The sequence below is a fragment of the Diorhabda sublineata genome, chromosome 3 (assembly GCF_026230105.1).
Source record: "Diorhabda sublineata isolate icDioSubl1.1 chromosome 3, icDioSubl1.1, whole genome shotgun sequence".
NCBI classification, from domain to species: Eukaryota; Metazoa; Arthropoda; class Insecta; order Coleoptera; family Chrysomelidae; genus Diorhabda; species Diorhabda sublineata.
Window position 1 is genome coordinate 40,476,602 of NC_079476.1, and position 22,133 is coordinate 40,498,734.

The 22,133-nt window shown below is 30.1% G+C and overlaps 4 protein-coding genes and 1 long non-coding RNA gene across 6 annotated transcripts; 3 read left to right on the forward strand and 2 right to left on the reverse strand.

The window, feature by feature from the left end:
• Positions 1-451: 451 nt before the first annotated feature.
• Positions 452-10,366, reverse strand: LOC130441574 (glycerophosphocholine phosphodiesterase GPCPD1-like). The gene is made up of 5 exons (XM_056775306.1): positions 10,242-10,366; positions 9,503-9,940; positions 7,016-7,890; positions 4,767-5,234; positions 452-1,268 (listed from the first exon to the last, which is right to left on the reverse strand). The coding sequence occupies exons 1-5, from the start codon at positions 10,264-10,266 to the stop codon at positions 909-911; spliced, it is 2,166 nt and encodes a 721-aa protein (XP_056631284.1). The 5' UTR covers positions 10,267-10,366; the 3' UTR covers positions 452-908.
• On the forward strand, positions 5,249-7,003 carry LOC130441575 (uncharacterized). Its single transcript, XR_008909628.1, has 2 exons — positions 5,249-6,628; positions 6,728-7,003. It is a non-coding gene; the product is annotated as an uncharacterized LOC130441575 (long non-coding RNA).
• Positions 10,367-11,434: 1,068 nt separating the features above from the next.
• Positions 11,435-13,487, forward strand: LOC130441576 (pyridine nucleotide-disulfide oxidoreductase domain-containing protein 1). Of its 2 annotated transcripts, XM_056775308.1 has the most exons (2): positions 11,435-12,295; positions 12,362-13,487. In XM_056775308.1, exons 1-2 carry the CDS (start codon positions 12,043-12,045, stop codon positions 13,429-13,431), a joined length of 1,323 nt encoding a protein of 440 aa, XP_056631286.1. In that variant the 5' UTR covers positions 11,435-12,042; the 3' UTR covers positions 13,432-13,487. The 2 variants fall into 2 exon arrangements, with proteins under 2 accessions (XP_056631286.1, XP_056631285.1); XM_056775307.1 differs by having other exon boundaries at positions 12,043-13,487.
• Positions 11,483-13,487, forward strand: LOC130441577 (28S ribosomal protein S18b, mitochondrial). Its single transcript, XM_056775310.1, has one exon. It carries the CDS (start codon positions 11,483-11,485, stop codon positions 12,038-12,040), a length of 558 nt encoding a protein of 185 aa, XP_056631288.1. The 3' UTR covers positions 12,041-13,487.
• Positions 13,488-14,532: 1,045 nt separating this feature from the next.
• Positions 14,533-21,531, reverse strand: LOC130441578 (putative defense protein Hdd11). Its single transcript, XM_056775311.1, has 4 exons — positions 21,475-21,531; positions 15,594-15,910; positions 14,947-15,035; positions 14,533-14,715 (listed from the first exon to the last, which is right to left on the reverse strand). Exons 2-4 carry the CDS (start codon positions 15,903-15,905, stop codon positions 14,646-14,648), a joined length of 471 nt encoding a protein of 156 aa, XP_056631289.1. The 5' UTR covers positions 15,906-15,910; positions 21,475-21,531; the 3' UTR covers positions 14,533-14,645.
• Positions 21,532-22,133: the final 602 nt, after the last annotated feature.

The following is a 22,133-nucleotide window of genomic DNA, read 5'->3' on the forward strand; positions in this document are numbered from 1 at the left end:
AAAGCAACGAAAATGTAAGTTGTTAAGTTAGTTTTTCAAAATAACTTTCAATAAATGTAATGCATTTGTTCCCAAATCCTGATAAGGACTTTTTAATAAATGGCTGCCGGCTATAAACAATACTCGATTAACTGCAAGGTGAATTACAAGTGATAAAATTTATGAAAATTAGGTTTAACTACTCAAGATATTGAATTTTAATTGGTTATTTCTGTACGCTATATTATTTTCAAATATATGGTAATTCTCATGCTCGTATGGGGATGAGAAGAGTTTATTTTGCAGGGGAATTGGTTAATTCGATGGTACGAATCACATAGCGGGTTTGGAGGTCATTTAGGCAGCTTGGAATGGGGGTTATTGACATAAACAGTTTTGCTAGGGCTGAATCTATACTTGTATTGTCAGTATTACCTGAGAATGGAGAAAAGGAAATGAAAGGAAACAAAAATTGAAAAATAAAATTTTTTTATTCAAAAACTTGTGGTACATACGTCGAAACTTATTAACTTATCCTCGTACCATTTTGAACGTGTATAATTACAATAAAATAATTCAAATATTGTTAATTTGGGTTAAAAAATTAATAGTTTTGTCTAAATTTATTGGAATTAAATCTCCAGTGATATATAAAAGAATTTCGATTCAACAATTAAATTTTTGCTGCAAAAAATTTTATTTTGCGCATATAAAAACTTGACCTTTGCACTAGAATAATCTAATAGCGTCATAATTTTTATTAACCTTTAAACCTACGAAATATGCCAAAACAAATTTTGTGAAATTCAATTTTCCTAATCATAAATTAATAAATTTAAAATTATTACATGATATACGATCCCTTATTATCCCTGCGAAATATCACTTTTCATAAATTTCAAAATAATTTATCAAAAAAAAACAATAATTTAATCCTGTTCACTCAACTGACTTTCTAAGGATTCCAAAGAAGTAGCAGTAGATATAACATCCCCCAACTGTCCTTTGGCATTCTGGAAATCCAATACTGGTTCTTTGAGGATGTTTTGAGGGGGCGGACTTTGGGGAGTTTCTGATACGGCGGCCGCTAATCTGATCAATTCTTTTTGGGATTCTTTAGCTTCTACCATGAAGATACTTTCTTTCACCTCTTTATTATTGTATTCGTGGATTTTGTCGTAAATTACCCCGTGTAGACCCAATTCCTTTAGGTATTTTATCGTAACTGGATCGGCGTTTTCGTCTCCCCAACAAAACACCACCAAACCAGCTTCCGTTCCATATTTTATCTTGAAAGAATATTTTCGTAAGAAAATATGAAATTACGGAATATGATACGTCAAAAACGTGGCAAATTATAACAATAAAATATATATATGAAATATAAGTAATAATTTTTAATATATACCCAGTGTTTAAACAAAAAACTATGAAGACGTAAAGTGAAAACTCAGGCTCAAAATTTGAATTTATTTTGCTTCATAATACGACTTATTACCCCTTTAAATTTTTTTTCCTGGAAAAGCATCGAACCAAACTAAAATATTGTACTTTGTTCGCAAAGGAAAACTTAGTCCAACGTTGTATTCATGACTGGAAGCCTTCCTGGAAGATTATTCCCAATTTTGATTTCATAACTGGAAGAATACCTGAAAGGTTTATCCCAAGGTTGTATCCATGACTGGAAACATGCCTGGAAGGTTTACCCCAACGTATTCATAACTGGAAGCATTTTTGGAAGGTTTTTCCCAACAAATTCATAACTGGAAGGTTTCTCCCAACGAATTCATAACTGGAAGCATTCCTGGAAGGTTTTTCACAAGGAATTCATAACTAGAAACATTCCTGGAAGGTTTTTCCCAACAAATTAATAACTTGAAGCATTCCTGGAAGGTTTATCCTAACGTATTCAGAACTGGAAGCATTCCTGGAAGGTTTATCCCTACTTTGATTCAATGACCAAAGCATTCCTGGAGTTGTATTAGTTGTTTACGTTTTTTATAAAACGTTAACATAACTTTATCCCTATATCATTCATTCTTTCTTTCTTTCTTTAGAGTAACCTTGTATTATAACAAGTTCTAGTAATGTACTCATTTAAACGCGATAATAAATAAATATTGAAACTAATAACAAGGAAACTCGTGAATGATAAATGCAAAAAATGTTATTTAGGTAGTTACGTAATCGAGAAATTTATCTGCCAATTATGATAATAATATTAATAATAATAAACAATTTTTGTTACATTAAAAAGTTAGCAAACGGAAACATGTTTCAAAATTTTTTTCTTATAACCAAATGAACTACCGTATGTCTCAAAAATAGTTGAACGGCAAAGACACTTCCATATGAAGTCAAAGTCATGGCGTCGGTTTTTTGGGATGTGCGTGGAATAATTTTTATTGACTATCTCGAAAAAGGGAAAACTATCAAAATTAATGAATTAAAGTCAATAGTTACGTCTATCTTGGAACACTTATCAAAAACAGTGACGATGAGGAAGAGAACATAGAGGCAAGGAAGTAAACAGGCAGGAACAGTAAAGAAGATACTAATCTCCAAGAACATATTCCACAAAATTAAGCTACATCTATATCAGACCAACAGTACTTTATGCAAGCGAAACACGGATACTGAATAAAACGAAAGAAAACAAATTAAGTATAAGGGAGAGGAAATTAGTTAGAAGGATATTAGGAGGCAAAAATATGGAAAAGAAGGAAATGAAAAACCCGTATGATGAACAAGAAATTGGCAAAAGTATAAGATCCAGAAGACTAACCTTAAAAAGTTTGGATCCGTCTTCCTGCTCAGAAATTTCTAGGTTCTGCTATTTTTTTTCAACTTCGATCATAATGTAATCATTTAAATTGTCTTTTTTAAAAATAATTTGACATACGCAATCTATAAATGATACTTTTCGAGCATAAACTCGAATATTCATAAAGCGAATTAAAAAAATATCGAGAGATTTAATTTTTATGAATGTTAGTATGAAAAAAATCGCAACTACATGAATAATATTTCCCCTGCTGTTAACAAAATCAATTATACGCCACATCCCGTTCAAATGATGTCCTTATTAAGTCACCTAACACGTTTTGTGTCCCTTCCAATGAAATAAAAACAATATATTTAAATGTACTTAAATATTCTGTAGAAGGAATCTTTTTGTTGAAAGGATACTGATCTAAAGGATCAGTTTTAACCAAAACAAAACAGTTTAAATAAGAAAAAATTACGGGTTTGCATAGTTCACCAAACTGACTAAGAGTTTTCTAAAACTAGTAGTTCTTTTAATCCTGATCCTTCAAAAAATTTAGGAAATACTTCTATTCAGTATACTCCCAAATATCTTTATTTTTGCCTACACTTCGTGTTGCTTGAGGTGTCCATCCACATAACAATATCATGTTACAACTTCTGTTAAAACTTTCACTTCAAAATTCACTGTAGTTAATGCATTCCACAGATATATTTTCTTCCAATATCGTATCGGTGTTGATTCCATAAAAACGTTCTGGTCCCTAGAAGGATTTTTCTTCTCTTTTTGCCACTCTAAGGTAGATGTGTCATTCCGCACTGTCCATCAAAACGTTTCTAACTAAGTATAACATCCCAGTGTTGAACCAACCACCTTATTTGCCAGATCTAGCACCGTGCGACTTCTACTTTTTACCTAAGATCAAATCCGCATTAAATAGCGGAAGATTGAGCCCGTTGAAACTTTGAAAGAAAGTGGTTAGCGTCCTGAAGGAAATAATAAAATAGAAAAGGACTTTGCCCACTGTTTTGAACAATGTAAGGGGGTGTATTAAAGAAGATAATTAATACATATACGTGATATCAAAATAAAACATTTCAGTCTCGTTATTCATTAGCCACACCTCGTATTATGAATAACCTTCAATTAAAAAAAAAAACTAATAACATGGTTTATTATAATAATCGAAATTATTTCGTGTTTTGAATTTTAAAATGAGAACAAAGAAGCTTCGTGACGTTTGTATTTTTTTAATGTGTCATTTGATACTTGAAAAAAATTGTGCAACCCCATTAAAGTTTGTATCGTATTTAGAAATTTTTATGATGAACATTTTTATCGTACAAATAAATAATGAAACAATAAGGATTTTTTTAGAACGTTATCAGTATAAAAATGTTTTCCCAGAACAAATAGAACACTCAAATTGAAATCCCATTGTAATAATTATCATCAAATCATCGTCCTACTTTCAATACACTCATCATATACGAGGGTACATCAATAATAACGATGAAGTGATATTTGATTTTTTTCAAAATTTGATTAAACAGATTTCTTCGTAATTTGAAAAGAAAATGGAAAAAGGGAGAAAAATCGTTATATCATTAAAGATCATAATAAAAAAAAGTTTATGTGCACCAGGATAGTGCAAAGGTCAACAAGGTTACGGTTAGATTACGAATTGCTTCAAAATTCACAATTACTGTTCAAAATCAGCTACTAGCGATTATTTTTTGATTTCAAATATGAAGTAATAAATCACCCAAAAATCTGTGTTTCATTCAAAAAGTATCGAACTTATTAACCCGTCCTCGTACATTATTTTAAATTGATTATAAAAATAGAGTTAAATAAGATAAAATGATAAAAGAATCTATTTGAAATTTAATTAAAATCTCAAAGTAAAACATATTTTTATCAAACAATAATTTAAATTTAAAACATATATAGGGTGTTTCAAAAAAGTTGATACCTAATTTAATAAAGAAATTGTGACAGAAAAAGAATAAATACTTACCAAACTGGCGTCCCTCAAGAGATCTTCGGTATGTACATTGATGCCCAATATCTCAATCATCCTGGCGTACTGAGCGGCGGATCTAATAGACCAGCATCTCGGATCCATGTACTTGGAATAATTCTGACTCTCGCCTATCGTTAAGAACATCACAGGATATTTATTCTGTTTCAACCTGATCACTTGACAAATATCTGGATTGAAACAAGAAAAAATAATTCTTCTATCGCCACCGTAACGAAGTACCACATCTAGTATTGTATCAAGATACAGATTGAGATCGGTGGGATGGTACAATTCGTAAGTACCATCGAACGACTGCATGGTCCATTTTATTTCAATGTTGAAACCGGTGTGAGTGTCGAGAGTTTCTAAGGCTTGCTGAAGGGTTGGGAATGGTTGATGGTCGTCGAGTTCTTCATCGAAGAACCTCTGGTTTTTCGATTTACCTTCTGTCAAGTGGTAAACCTGAAAAACATAGAAATGTCGCTGGTTCATATACGGCTCGAATGACCAGGACTTTGTACTAAGTAAGGATATCATCAAGAGGGCCAATTTGAAAGCAACAGAATCCAAAATTTTAACAAACCGAATATTAGTGAACAGTAACAAAGATTGAGGTAACCCTAGCACCCGGCATATATGAATATTGATAGAGCCCCTTAAACATAATCCAGAAACGAAAGCAAATGATGTCAAGGGCCGTTCCACTTGCAGGCAAGTTTAAACGAAAAAATCAAGCAAAAAGGCCGCTTTTGGTAAAGAAGAAAGTGTTGTTTCATTATCAAACTTATTGAACATCACTGGGAAAAGTTTTCGTTTTCTTTGTTGGGCCAGATACTTCTTGGACCATACTCGTACATTAAAATACGTTGTATATTGTTATTTTTAGTTCCCTCCATTTATATTTCCGATTATACCAATGACTTGAAATATATTTATATATTACCATCTAAAAATGAAATTTGGAAAATATTCAATTTGTTTCATAATACAATACCAAAAATAAATTACTAAGCACGTGTAAATTTCGACAATATCAACAGTTGTATATAAAGGTGAACCAATTACAAATTTTAAATTGTGTTAATATATTACTTGCTGTCTTATTAACATAAGGCAATCAATGTATGTGCCTAAACGCTAATTATTATATGAAATGAAATAATTATATTGTTTAAGTACTTATTGAGAACACAAAACGTTGTAATGATAAAGAGAATAATAGGTATAAATGAGTTTGAATATAAATAATGTTTCGTTTTCAACTATATTATCATTATTATCATAATTTCATAATAAACAATATGTAAACATTACTTTTACAGAGTTATTAATTTACATTTGACAGTGACAATTAATTGACTGCGTTCGATTATCTACATCTGATGAATCTAACTGTTCGATATCGTTCGGCAATCCACTTTATTTCGATATGACTATTCGTTTCGCGTTCAGTTATATAAATATTTGAACACTCCGAGTAAGATTTCTTAACTCCGAATCTTAGAAAAACTCATATTTGTTTTGACTTTTGACGTTTCGATGCTTATGAATTAGTAATTTTATTCGATAGTTGTTTGTATTTATTTGTTGTGTGTGTGGTTTTTGTATTTACGAAAGTTCAATTCGAAAAACGGAAAAAGCAGTAGCTTTAATTTGTCTGTTGGAAGATTTTTTGAAATTGAAGAAGACGAAGTATATCCGAAGAGCATAGGCAATGCAGAAGAGGTTGTCTCAAGATTTTGTGGAAACCAATTTCCATCATTTTCGAATAAATCCGGAAATATTTGAAAACTTGGTTTTAAATATAGATAATGTTCGTTTACCTAATAGCGGGGTTCGTTGGATATCCAGAAATGGTATTATACAAACAGTGTATGATTATGTTTTGGTGCTATGCAATTAAACATTTAAAAAGTCAATTTGTATGTACTTGCATAAGACTCCATGATTTTTAGGTTAAGGTTTTGACACTGACAGTTACCGAAGGTGAAAGATGTTTTTAAGTTAAGGTTTAGATCAATGACAGTTGTCGAAGAAGTTCTTAAGTTTTTAAAGTTGGGAAAAGTTTCTCTTTGCTAACAATGTGCAATACTCCAAAGGAGATTGAATCAAAGTTTAAATTAATTTTTTACTTGTTTTTAACAAAATAAGTTATCATATTTTCGATTACACTTTGTAATAAAATTAATAGTAGATAGATGAATAAAAAAGTTTTTAAATTTAATTAAAAATGTAATGCATACCTTCAACAATCTTAGTTGGTCCAAAGTGAGTTCCTTAAGTGGAATCTCCAACATATCACTTTCATTCAACTCCTTCTTCCTCTTCATGGATATACAAACATGGAAATCATGATAAATAATAGGCACTAAATCTTTACTCAACTGTACATCGAATTCTACAAAATCAGCTCCATGTTCTATGGCGTTTTTTAAGCTGGCTATGGTATTCTCCCTGACTTCAGCGCAATTTTGTACTTTCGTTTTAAAACTAGATCCCGATCCTCTATGTCCAACGTCTAATCCCGATCTAGTTTTTTTCCAATGCCTCGCATACGAAACTAGCATATCACATTTGAAATTGGGCAAAGGACCAATTATTAAATATTCTATTCTAATTTGTCCTAAAGGACGATGTTTTGTACTAGTCATTGGTAATACTACATGCCCTTCAGATGTTTGAAAAACTGAAGGTAAAAGGTAACTGAAACCGGCATGATACGGCGGTTCTCCATCACCGCATCTCGAACTATAAATATAAAGATCAATAAGAAAAGCTATATTTGATGGAAACAAAACTGTAGATTGAAAAATCAACATGTCGTCCTTTTGGAATATGTGACCGAATTGATTCTGAGGATTGAAAGTAGGATCTTCAGCATACAAGCTAGCCACTTCGGTAAAAGCATGGCTAGGCGATTCGAGTGAATCCTGCGTGTCTGCACTTAATGATTCATCCAGAGCTTCCGACATGGTTTTAGGAAAACCATTATTATAACGGGTTAAAGAAACTGGTGTTACTTTTATATAAACATTTCGATTTTGATACTTTGGTCTGAACAATACGAGAGGATTATTGCATAATTTTAATTGTATCACAGTTTCTTTACTTAACCAACCTGAAAAAAAAAATAAAGGGAGGATACCATTGCAATCCTTACAGGTACCGATTCTAACAAATAGTGTGGTAAATGAGGGATAAGTTTTAGGGTACAAAGCATAATAATTTATGCATAATATTATTTCTTCCTACATTTAAATCTACCAATAAAAAAAATCACATTTAACCTCTTTTATACCAGATATGATCATCTATTGGAATATCCGAAAACTACATCCAAGAAACTGTACTATAAACTCAATAATGACATTTAATTTTCAATAGCTGAAGAACCAACAGCCGTGTGTGTGTTTGTTGGATGGAAAGTTGTAAAACTTCAATAAAAGGTAAGTTGTTATAAAATAAATATCATTATATTATTTTTTGGTCCATCTAATTTCTCTAAAATCTGTTTCTAAGACAAAATATTGAGAACTTTTGGAAAAATTGGTGTTTTTCGGTTTGTATCACATTTTAAACAACTTAATAGCTGCTTTCTATTTACATCAAAACCCCTATTATTCTCACTTGATACATCATAACTCAGTTCAATGCATTTTCCTTTTCAGATACTCACTTAATGAGTGTCTCAGTTCACTTGAATGTAAATGAAAGCAGCTATTATAAAAATTGTATGACTGTTTTCTCGCCAGTTTCAAATACGATACAACGAATTACAAGTGTTCCAAATCTGATAGTTCAATGTAATTTTATTCACAGATCAATAAAAGACGAAACAATTTCTCCTCATGAATGCATGACAGTTGCCTTGAGGATAATGATGATATAGACTCTGATGATGATCCAGAATCTGCTGAATCAGTTATCTAATAGTGAAAGTAGTGAAAAAAGTGAGGATGAAAATATGAAAAAAAGAAAATTGAGCAACAAAAGAATGAAATTAATTATAGATAGCTCCAGGAGCACATTGGTTTGGTTACATAAAATGGAAGAAACAGAAATTGATACACCTCATCTATTTTAAAGAACTCAGATGCCAATATGATATATAATCTTGTGGAACTATATGCTATTCAATAAAATCCAAATAAAGGATTTTCCGTTTCAATAACTGAGATGAGGTCATTTCTAGGTCTAAAACTGATCCAAATAGTTGGGATCACATTTTTAAAATAAGGCCTATTGTAGATAGGAATTGATCAAAAGTATTGTTCTACTTTTTTGAATAAATCTTATTTACCATTATATCAAGGGTGGTACGTAGTTAGCATTTAATAATTATAACAAAAAACAAGATTTTTTTTGTATAAAAATCTTGCTGAAGTTGTAGCTAAAAAAGTTTCAATGGGCTATCTGGTATATAAGACTTGGAAACAATATTTACTTCAATCTAACAGATCAAATGTTCCTCAATTAACTTTAGAAAAAAAGCAGCAAGTATTTTTATATATTTTTTTCCAAATAATATTAATAGACTATTATAAAAATTAACTTAATTTCCATGTTTATAAAGTCTGTGTTATTTTTTGAACAAAATCTGACTTTTTTTTCTATTAACATCATAAATTAAACACGTGTATATCAAAACAAATGTTAATTTTTGTGAACAGGTAATAAATTTTGACCTTTATATTGACTCTATTACTATTATTAGAATATCATCCACTAACCTCTATCTACAAGTGTCTTATCATTGTAACAACCATATTCGTCTGGAGAATCTTCAATGGTAGGTGAATTATCAGAAATAGAATCAAGTGCCCTGGGTTGTAAGTTCGTCTCCCAGCTCCTTACAATAACTTGAATACCAAGTTCAAGGATAATACAAATGGCATACCTAAATTCAACTTTCTTTTTCTCTGGGATTTCAATTGTAGCAGACCAAATGTTGGTATCATCTTCTCTCGTAAGGGGAACACATTTTTCAGATTGCCACGATCCCAATTCTGGTAAATCTCCACAAATACAAACGATTTCATCATTTTTTAATGTTGCAGGTACTCTAACACGAAACAACCACTTTTTAGGTGTGTATTCCGTGGATTTTAAAGAAGTACTTGAAGCTCTTGCTTCTCCTTTACCGTTCCGAATTTCTTCATTGTTCGGGTCTTCCAAGAAAAACCAACGTTGCATTATAACTGATTTTGAAATTTACTGTATATCACGCGAAACAATATTAATGAATGAGTTTCAAAACATACATAATTATTTGCTAGAATGAAGTTTATGTCACCTCACGACTTTTAAAGCAAAAATATACATTTTCATCAAACATAAAATATAATTTTAATTTTAATTTGAATTAATTTTTTTTCTTTATGTAAAAGTAAAGAAAACTATGCATACTCTATGCATTAATAAGCGAAATTAATTTAAAATATCACGAGAATGTATAATCCGAATACTAACTTAAATAAATACCAGTAGAGTACATATCAACACTACTATAACACGTTCAACACTCGGAATTTGCAGATGTGAATAATAATCACAAGGTAAACTTCAACATATGGGATTGCTTGACGTTTAAACATGATAACCAATCTGACCAATTACAGAAGTTCAAACTTTAGAGAGAAGGGACAAAACTCAAATTATTTATTAGCTAGAAATAGAAAAAAATGTAGCCATGAGAAACCTCTAATTGTAATATTATAATAGTTTCTTCAAATTATAAGGATATAATATTTGTTTTTTCAAACGTCAATCCAATAACCACAGAATACAAATATTCTGTGCTCTAACAGCTTGATGTAAGAACAGCTACTTGTTTATAATTATAACTAAAACTCATCATATTCTTAGTGCCATAAGAGACAGAAGCTGGATTTTGAATCTCGTACAAAGCAACTTTCGTATCTTTTGATTTAATTACAGCTATATGCTTAAAACAGAGAGTATAATGAATGAGACATACATATAAATACCATAACTTCTGCCTGTCTGTGATCAGACATTGGCGACCTCTCACTTCGCTCACTTGTGTATTACAGTTATTATAAGGTTATTATGGACAGAAAATACTTTTTACGACAAATCTAAGGTCTAAAGAAATAGCGGAACTTTAAATCTCATTATTTGATGCAGTATGGGATATTATAAGTACTTTTGAAGCATTCTTGTGACGCACGACGAAATATTTGACTATAGCCGCAGAGGATATTTTGATTTTACTTTAATGTAAATTAGTTACGCACTCGACTAAAAAATTCAATAACTTACAAATTATAACATAACCTCTTCAAGCTTTCGCTTAATTTTTTCTGTTTTGCTATTTGTTAATATTTATCTCAAAACTCCTCGTAATCCATTCCACTTGGGTTTACGATTAAAACGCCCTGGACTAAGTGGAATGGGAAAGATGGGAAAACTGATGGGTTCGTTTTAGTTAGCAGACCATAGATTATCTTGTATGACTCATAAGATTGTGGTTATGAATATTATGACTATCATTTAGCCACATTTATCATATTCTAGTTGCAAATTTATCTGTAGTATCTGAAAATGTGGAGTCAGCATAGTGCCAATTTTGGAAATGAATTAATAAAATTGAATTTATCTATGGTTACGCAATGATATTATTATATTATTATCTATGATTTACTTCATTTGTCAACGTCATTCACAAAAAGTTGGGTTAGTTAAGTAAAATGTTTTCTTGTTCAATTCTGAAGTATAGTTCTAATCTTACAAAATTTAATATAACGAAAACTATTTTTACTTCGAGTGTTTACAGACAACAGTCTAACCAAGATGAAGTAGTTCTTGAAACTAGAGAGATTACTAAAGATCGCACCCAAGCAATTCCAGTGGAAACTAGCATTCGATATTTGAAGAGTGCAGCTTTCGAAAAAACTTACGAAGGACAACCTGTGTGGGTTTTATATAGAAGAAATCACAAAGGATTGTTTCCTCCAAGAAAGACAAGAAAAACGTGTATACGAGGTGGTCAAATAGCTACAGGAAATCCATGTCCAATTTGTAGAGACGAATATTTAGTTTTACATGAACATAACACAGATTTATTGAAACAGTTCATATCCAAAGAAACTGGTAGTATAATAGGCTATAACAAAACTGGTTTGTGTCAAAAGAAACATGAGGAACTAGTAGTTGCTATTAAACGAGCATATGATAGAGGTTTGCTAACATATGACGTACCCTTTAAACTATATGATTATTCAGAATATTCTCCAAAATCGCATTAAAGATGGAAGCTACTTTCGTTATTGTTGGAGGTGGTATAGCAGGTGTTAGTTGTGCAGAAACATTAGCATTTTTTGAACCAGATAAATCTATTATTCTTCTTAGTGAATCATCACTTATAAAAACTGTCATTAATCTTCATGCTATTACTAGAACTTTAACACAATTTAATATTCAAGAAATGGAATCTTCAGAGTTTTCATTGAAACATCCAAACATCACAGTTATTCATGACACCCTTGTTGAAATTAATGATGGTGAGCATTATATTCTGACATCTACAAATAAAACCATAAAATATGAATATTTATGTTTGTGTACAGGCGCCCAACCTAAGCTAATACCACAAGCCGAATTATTTGAAGAAATAATTGGTATAAGGGACACAGATTCTGTAGAAATATTTCTTCAAAAAATCAACAGAGCTAAAAAAGTGGCTATTGTTGGTAATGGAGGTATTGCTTCAGAGTTAGCCTATAAAATTAAAAACACTCAAGTTCATTGGATTATCAAAGATAAACACATTTCTGCTACTTTTGTTGAACCTGGAGCAGCTGAATTCTTCTTATCTTCACTTAACAAAGATGTCCAAGAAGAGCAAGTTACCAAAAGAATGCGGTACCAAGAAGAATATTCTCACAGGTCTGGGGCCGCTTTAGGCCCAGATTGGTATAAAAATTTGATCATTAAAGGCGCTGGAGATCTAAACATTCCCTCAGAAATTAAAATACATTATGAAACTGAAATATCAAATATCCAAAGATCCAATAACTCTCCTTATGCTCTAGAAGTTACTTTATCTAATGGCGATAAATTTACCTGTGATATGATAATTTCAGCAACCGGTGTCACTGCAAGAAAATCATTTGTTTCCAAAAATGAGCTTGAACTATCTAATACAGGAGAAATAAAAGTGAATGAGTTTATGCAGACCAATCTTCAGAATGTGTATGCCGCAGGAGATGTGTGTTGTGCTAATTGGAAACTAGCAAAGCATTGGTTTCAAATGAAACTATGGACACAGGCTAGACAGATGGGTTCTTATGCTGCAAAAGCTATGGTAGGCCACTTGAACAATGAAGAAGTTTTACAAGATTTCTGTTTCGAGATGTTCGCACATTCTACAAAGCTTTTTGGATACAAAGTTATCTTGCTAGGTTTATTTAATGGGCAAAAATTGGGAACAAATTACGAAATTCTAATAAGGATGACCAAAGGTCTTGAATATATAAAGTTTGTGTTAGAGGACAATAAGTTACAGGGAGCTGTTTTGATTGGTGATACTGATTTGGAAGAGATGGCCGAGAATTTAATATTGAATCAGATTGATTTGTCACCATACGGAGACGACATTTTGAATCCTGATATTGATATTGAGGATTATTTCGATTAGTTTTTAAAACATTGTAAAATTAACACCTGTAGTATCTAATAAATATTTAAATGAAATTGAGTATTTTTGACCATATTAATCACAGTTTCTATTGTTATGAAGCTAAATTGCCAATTAGGTAATTGATTTTTCTTCACTTTGTTTCTTACCAATATATAAAGTTAGTTAAGTTATTCCTTTCCGCCTCACAACTTGTCTTTTTCCTATAAAAAAATTTGAATGAGAATTTTCTGGAACCAAAGAAATAATGAGTACATTCTACGATTCTCAATTGAATTCTAAAGCAGCAAGGGATAAAGTAATAAAATAAAATGATTCGAGTTTTATCATAACCTCAGTTTGTTATCTTATAATTCCCCGAATAATACAATTTGTTATTTTCTTCGCAAAGATTTTACTCATTTTGCCCTTTCAATTTAATCAATCTTTAAGATTCCCACCTCTCTCTAATATTAAAGGTTATGATTCACTCGTTTTTTGTAATTTATGTAGTCCTCTTGTTTATTTTGGTGCTGAAATACTTGTTTTTATTCCTTTCTTTCTGAATATCATCACAAAACAAACTTTCAAATTTGTGTGACTTCGATAAAGGTTATGTATATTGATCTCATCATCCACGTTTGTTCTTTAATTTCTCCACCATTTTTCTGCATATATCTATAGTTTATCCACTGATAATAGTTTAGTAGTCCAAGAGGCTTAAGGTTTTATAATGTACCTAATGGTAAAAAACTCGTTTTTATGATTTAGGTACCTAAATTTACGTTTACGAGGGTAGTTCAAATATTAACCGGAATTTTACTATAAAAATTGTAGTGTTAAGTTATAGAGCTGAAATTTTTTTACAGTTTTACTAGACTGTCTCGGTCACGGTCTATACTCTTTTCCAATAAATAATAGTCGCATTTATTGGTTATAAGTTTCGTATCAGACCTGTCTAACATCCAATATATCCACTTTTACGAAGCAAAATTTTTCGCTTGTTTATTTAAAACTTCCTTTTTATATTTGAATCACCCTCGTATTTGCCTTATTATTTTTAGTGTTGGTAATAACAATCTTTAGGAGGAATAAGGTGTTTTAGTAATTAAAGACAAAGAAAGCGTTTAATATTTGTTTAATCTAAAAAAAATGAATAGTCTGCAAATTTACAGTGTTTTGAATAATAACCCAAAAAATCTAAATTCATTGATAAAAACAAAAATTGGAAATATTTAATTTACAGTTATAAATTTGCTTGGCACGTTAGCCCAGAATACTCCTCCATCTTTGGCCACAGTTACACTGAAAATGAAAAATATTTATTTATATAATTATATAGATGCTAAATTTTCTATAAAATACAACTTTTTATGTGAATTTCTTCCACTCAGTCGATGTAATTTTAAAAATCAATTTCATTTGAATAAAATATGCAACCAGTATTACACATGTCAATAATATATTGCATAAATCGTTAAATAATAATGAAATTTGATTGGGTATACTTGAAAAATAATAATTTCAAATACTTACTGTATTCTATATTTTCCTGGAGCATTTGGTGCTTTCCAGACTAAAGTTTTGCTATTTTTATCAGCGGAATTTTTGTGTGTTACAGCACTCTGGAAAACCAAATAATTTCAATTTAATTTACAATAACAATAAGCGAAGTTTTTACAATAAATTATAAAAACACACACAAATTAATTAAATTAAAACGTCCTGTATTCGAATTAAATCCCAATTAATAACCGGTTTTACGAGTATTACATAATAATTCACATATAAATGAAATATAGACATAACAACTGTTATTTACCGTCCCCCTAACACGTAACGAGTGTATTAATCTTGCAAGTAATACATATTTCGAAACGGAGAAAATCACCGTTGATCAGTTAAATAAACCCTGAACCTTTATATTTAATAAGTTGATTTGTGGGTATGCACGTACTTTCAAGAGAAAATGTGCATGATAGAATTTGCCTTGCAAACTGCAAAGTCACAATTTAAGGCGTAGGTAGGTACATTGAATCAGGTCCGTATCTAAACACAGTATGGACAAATTATGACTTTAGTTAATTAATGATTTGATGAAATATTTTTAAAATGGTATTATTTATTTTTATCGACATAAAACTTGAATGTTTTGTAAATATATTAAATCGTATTAAACTCACATTTTTATTTCCGTGACAAGTGAGAGGTTTGAAGTACCTATCGTCAGCTGGTATTACAAACTCGCCAACAGCTTTGTCACCGTTTCTAACTTGCAACAACAACCCTTTGAAACTGCCACCATTAACGCTTATCTCTATGGTTTGTCCTGGTTGTACTTGATCTTTACTAACTGCTATTTTGTATGGAAAAGGTGAGGATTGAGGATCTACTGGATGTTGAGGTATCATATCACCGCATACTGTCGCTGGTGCTCCTCCGGAGTATGCCCGACAGCAGTAAATCATAGAGAAGAGAACTAATAATTTGAACATAATGTCTGTAAAAGAAAAACTTTGCTAATTGAGAAAACTATAGATTAAAAAAAATTACAAAAACCAGAAAAGTTTGTTTTTTGATAACAAAATGGCTAGTAATTGAGAAATTTCTGGAAAAAGTTTTTATATGATCTCTAAGATCTATAATGAGCTAAAAAGAAAAGTAGAATTTGATTTGATAAACTGTTATTTAGAAACTCGCAGAATCTCCAAAAGAAATTCCCATTTCTATGAATGTAAATTTTAGACTGACGTTTTTTTTTAACAAATAATTATAAAATATTCGAATTCTACATCTTTTATACGTATTCCTATAAGTATTTTTAAGAAATAATTACAATTTATGATATTTTTCTTCGGAATGTGTCTTTAAGGCTAACGGTATCCATGGCATGTACAACGATATAAATCTATAATCTCTTGAACCATAAATTACATCAAAATAAACACAGAGTATCTTTTTGTTAAAAAATCGATTGAAAAATTCATTCTTGCTATCTTTAGATTGTACGGGTTGTCCTTGTGAAAGTTACGGATTGTTAACCATTGGGCATGAGCCGCCCCTGGCCTTCAGATAGTAGTGCAGAATTATTTATTCTATCAAACACACTTTATGGACACACGTAATCATGCATTACAAAATTATAATGTTTGAATCTATAATTTAGAAAATATACTTAAATAGAAGTTCTGATTTCGCAACGGAGCACCTTGTATATGAAAATTTTAAATTTAGTCAAATTTTATGTGACATTTTAGATAATGACTTATTTTAACATATGACTTGACATTATTATCATTACTCAGCAGTGTCTCATCCACAATTTAACGTCATGATAATGGATGATAGTTTTTACCGCCAAGAATCTCGTTCAACTTTTCGCGGTATTTTTTGAAGACGTTGAAAAAGTAACCGAACTTTTTTGTTATTTACCTCAATGTTTTTGCCATTTCTATGATGTAATCGTAGAAATTTTACATAAATCTGACCGACAGATTAATTTTAATACTCATAAAAATAAAACTGTTTTAATTGTTGTGAAGAAACCGAAGAAAAGCTACGTAAATATTATTCTGAAAGTGCTGTGTCCCAAGCAACGATTTGTAAGTAATTTTCTGATTTTAAAAGAGGACAAGTTTGTTGCTGAGGTCTTCATTTAACGTAACTACTCCAGATATAATAAATAACGATAACTGATCATTTTTGAAGACAGTTTGGTGCCGAATTTGAGAAAAACGATCGTATTTATTGAAGAAAACAATTTTTTACAACACGACTATGCATTTGTTAGCTATAAATAGCCAAACAGTCTCATTATCTATTGTTTCATCCGCCATAATCACCTGATCTAATACTCTCGCGCTTTTATGGATTTGAAATAATTGAGAGTCGCCGATTCAACTTTTTTATCGAAAAGTCTCTTATAAATCAAACCACCCTCGTACAACTTACAGTATTGCAAATGGTGTGCAAAAATTGCATCTAGATTCATCCCTTAACCTTAAATAATCGTTAGTCTGGGGGCTTGTATTCAAGAATTGTGTTTAATTCAAATTTGAAGTTTTCTATCTGAAAAAAAAAACAAACCCTCCATATTGAGTTAATTAATCTGATTTCAATAAATGAGGCTCTTAGCAATGAGACAAAATTTCTAAAATTGGCACAAAATACAACGTTTTTATTCAATTTGGAATATGGTGTCATTTATAAATCAAATCACCCTCGTAAAACTTACACTATTGCAAATGGTGTGCAAAAATTGCGTCTAGATTCATCCTTTACCCCTAAATAATCGTTAGTCAGGGGGCTTGTATTCAAGAATTGTGTTTAATTCAAATTTGAAGTTTTCTATCTTAAAAAAAAACAAACCCTCCATATTGAGTTGATTAATTTGATTTTGATAGATAAAATTTTCTCAATAATGTGACAAAATTTCTAAAATTGGCACAAAATACAACGTTTTTATTCAATTTGGAATATGGTGTCATTTATAAATCAAATCACCCTCGTACAACTTACACTATTGCAAATGGTGTGCAAAAATTGCGTCTAGATTCATCCTTTACCCCTAAATAATCGTTAGTCAGGGGGCTTGTATTCAAGAATTGTGTTTAATTCAAATTTGAAGTTTTCTATCTTAAAAAAAAACAAACCCTCCATATTGAGTTGATTAATTTGATTTTGATAGATAAAATTTTCTCAATAATGTGACAAAATTTCTAAAATTGGTACAAAATACAACGTTTTGATTTAATTTGGAATATAGTGTCACTTATAAATCAAATTACCCTCGTACAACTTACAGATTTGTAAATAGTTTGTAAAAATTGCATCTAGATTCATCCCTTAACCCTAAATAATCGTTAGTCAGGGGGCTTGTATTCAAGAATTGTGTCTAATTCGAATTTGAAGTTTTCTATCTTAAAAAAAAACAAACCCTCCATATTGAGTTGATTAATTTGATTTTGATAGATAAAATTTTCTCAATAATGTGACAAAATTTCTAAAATTGGTACAAAATACAACGTTTTGATTCAATTTGGAATATAGTGTCACTTATAAATCAAATTACCCTCGTACAACTTACAGATTTGTAAATAGTTTGTAAAAATTGCGTCTAGATTCAACCTTTAACCCTAAATAATCGTTAGTCAGGGGGCTTGTATTCAAGAATTGTGTTTAATTCAAATTTGAAGTTTTCTATTTTAAAAAAAAAACAAACCCTCCATATTGATTTGATTAATTTGATTTTAATAGATGAAGTTTTCTCAATAATGTGACAAAATTTCTAAAATTGGTACAAAATACAACGTTTTGATTCAATTTGGAATATAGTGTCACTTATAAATCAAATTACCGTCGTACAACTTACAGATTTGTAAATAGTTTGTAAAAATTGCGTCTAGATTCAACCTTTAACCCTAAATAATCGTTAGTCAGGGGGCTTGTATTCAAGAATTGTGTCTAATTCGAATTTGAAGTTTTCTATCTTAAAAAAAAACAAACCCTCCATATTGAGTTGATTAATTTGATTTTGATAGATAAAATTTTCTCAATAATGTGACAAAATTTCTAAAATTGGTACAAAATACAACGTTTTGATTTAATTTGGAATATAGTGTCACTTATAAATCAAATTACCCTCGTACAACTTACAGATTTGTAAATAGTTTGTAAAAATTGCGTCTAGATTCAACCTTTAACCCTAAATAATCGTTAGTCAGGGGGCTTGTATTCAAGAATTGTGTTTAATTCAAATTTGAAGTTTTCTATTTTAAAAAAAAAACAAACCCTCCATATTGATTTGATTAATTTGATTTTAATAGATGAAGTTTTCTCAATAATGTGACAAAATTTCTAAAATTGGTACAAAATACAACGTTTTGATTCAATTTGGAATATAGTGTCACTTATAAATCAAATTACCGTCGTACAACTTACAGATTTGTAAATAGTTTGTAAAAATTGCGTCTAGATTCAACCTTTAACCCTAAATAATCGTTAGTCAGGGGGTTTGTATTCAAGAATTGTGTCTAATTCGAATTTGAAGTTTTCTATCTTAAAAAAAAACAAACCCTCCATATTGAGTTGATTAATTTGATTTTGATAGATAAAATTTTCTCAATAATGTGACAAAATTTCTAAAATTGGTACAAAATACAACGTTTTGATTCAATTTGGAATATAGTGTCACTTATAAATCAAATTACCCTCGTACAACTTACAGATTTGTAAATAGTTTGTAAAAATTGCGTCTAGATTCAACCTTTAACCCTAAATAATCGTTAGTCAGGGGGCTTGTATTCAAGAATTGTGTTTAATTCAAATTTGAAGTTTTCTATTTTAAAAAAAAAACAAACCCTCCATATTGATTTGATTAATTTGATTTTAATAGATGAAGTTTTCTCAATAATGTGACAAAATTTCTAAAATTGGTACAAAATACAACGTTTTGATTCAATTTGGAATATAGTGTCACTTATAAATCAAATTACCGTCGTACAACTTACAGATTTGTAAATAGTTTGTAAAAATTGCGTCTAGATTCAACCTTTAACCCTAAATAATCGTTAGTCAGGGGGTTTGTATTCAAGAATTGTGTCTAATTCGAATTTGAAGTTTTCTATCTTAAAAAAAAACAAACCCTCCATATTGAGTTGATTAATTTGATTTTGATAGATAAAATTTTCTCAATAATGTGACAAAATTTCTAAAATTGGTACAAAATACAACGTTTTGATTCAATTTGGAATATAGTGTCACTTATAAATCAAATTACCCTCGTACAACTTACAGATTTGTAAATAGTTTGTAAAAATTGCGTCTAGATTCAACCTTTAACCCTAAATAATCGTTAGTCAGGGGGCTTGTATTCAAGAATTGTGTTTAATTCAAATTTGAAGTTTTCTATTTTAAAAAAAAAACAAACCCTCCATATTGATTTGATTAATTTGATTTTAATAGATGAAGTTTTCTCAATAATGTGACAAAATTTCTAAAATTGGTACAAAATACAACGTTTTGATTCAATTTGGAATATAGTGTCACTTATAAATCAAATTACCGTCGTACAACTTACAGATTTGTAAATAGTTTGTAAAAATTGCGTCTAGATTCAACCTTTAACCCTAAATAATCGTTAGTCAGGGGGCTTGTATTCAAGAATTGTGTTTAATTCAAATTTGAAGTTTTCTATTTTAAAAAAAAAACAAACCCTCCATATTGAGTTAATTAATCTGATTTCAATAAATGAGGCTCTTAGCAATGAGACATAATTTCTAAAATTTGCACAAAATACAACGTTTTGATTCAATTTGGAATATAGTGTCACTTATAAATCAAATTACCCTCGTACAACTTACAGATTTGTAAATAGTTTGTAAAAATTGCGTCTAGATTCATCCTTTAACCCTAAATAATCGTTAGTCAGGGGGCTTGTATTCAAGAATTGTGTCTAATTCAAATTTGAAGTTTTCTATCTTAAAAAAAAACAAACCCTCCATATTGAGTTAATTAATCTGATTTCAATAAATGAGGCTCTTAGCACTGAGACAAAATTTCTAAAATTTGCACAAAATACAACGTTTTTATTCAATTTGGAATATAGTGTCACTTACAAATCAAACCACCCTCGTACAGCCTGCAAATAGTGCCTCTATGATTAAACATTTGTCTGTCAGTTAAGGTGACACCCTTTACATTAAGTTCGATCTTCATTCTGATTTCCGAAATAAATAAAATATGATAATAATTAAAAATATGAAAATAATAAAAAAATTTTTCTAATTTTACCACAGTTATCACTTTTCTTAGGATATACACCAACTAATAAAATAATTTTGAATTCAAAATATGCACATATTCCAAGTAAAAATTAGAAAAAAAATTTACTCTAATAGAATCTTTGATTAATATAATATTTAGTTTCGTTTTTCGGGTACCAAAAAGTAAATTTTAATCTATCAAATCACGATTTTTGTCTTTATTTAAAAAAAAATTAAAATAAACTTACAAAATATTAATTATTCAAATTCGTTTATTCTTTTTTCTAAACATGTTACATACCTTATTTTTTTCTAATAAAACTGAAACTATTTATTGAACGGTCAGTTTGATACTGTATGAAGAATATGTATCCGAATAGATAGATATTTTGCTTTTATCCACTTTTTGGTAGGGGTATTCGTTTGAAGGACTGATTTGTTTATTTCTTAACGTTGTTAATGAACAGAAACGTTGTAACGAATACATTGTATACTCCTACGATTAACGGAACTCTAATATATATTTTTTGAACTAAAATAAATATCTATATGATAAAATAAATCTAATGAAAAAAGTTATATTATATACCTACAACATCTTGAGAAATCTTTTCTTAAATAAACTATAACATTACTCAATAAGTCGCGTGACTGACATACAGATGGCGTTGCCAAATCTATATGACGTTTATGAAGTACAAACTTTCGAAAAATTATATATAAAATTCAATGACAGCAAGAAGTAGCAACCAAAACATTTTCCTGTGTTATCCAGACTCTGGTCCATCGAAAAAAACCATTTGTTATTGGTTCGCTAAATTTAAACGTGGTCGTACAATCCTCGGCGATGGTGAACGTTCTGGTCGTTCAATTGAGATGATTACTGCAGAAAACATCAAAAATTGGTTATAAATAATCGTAAATTGTCTCTAAAAGAGATACATGGATCGTTTGAATGCA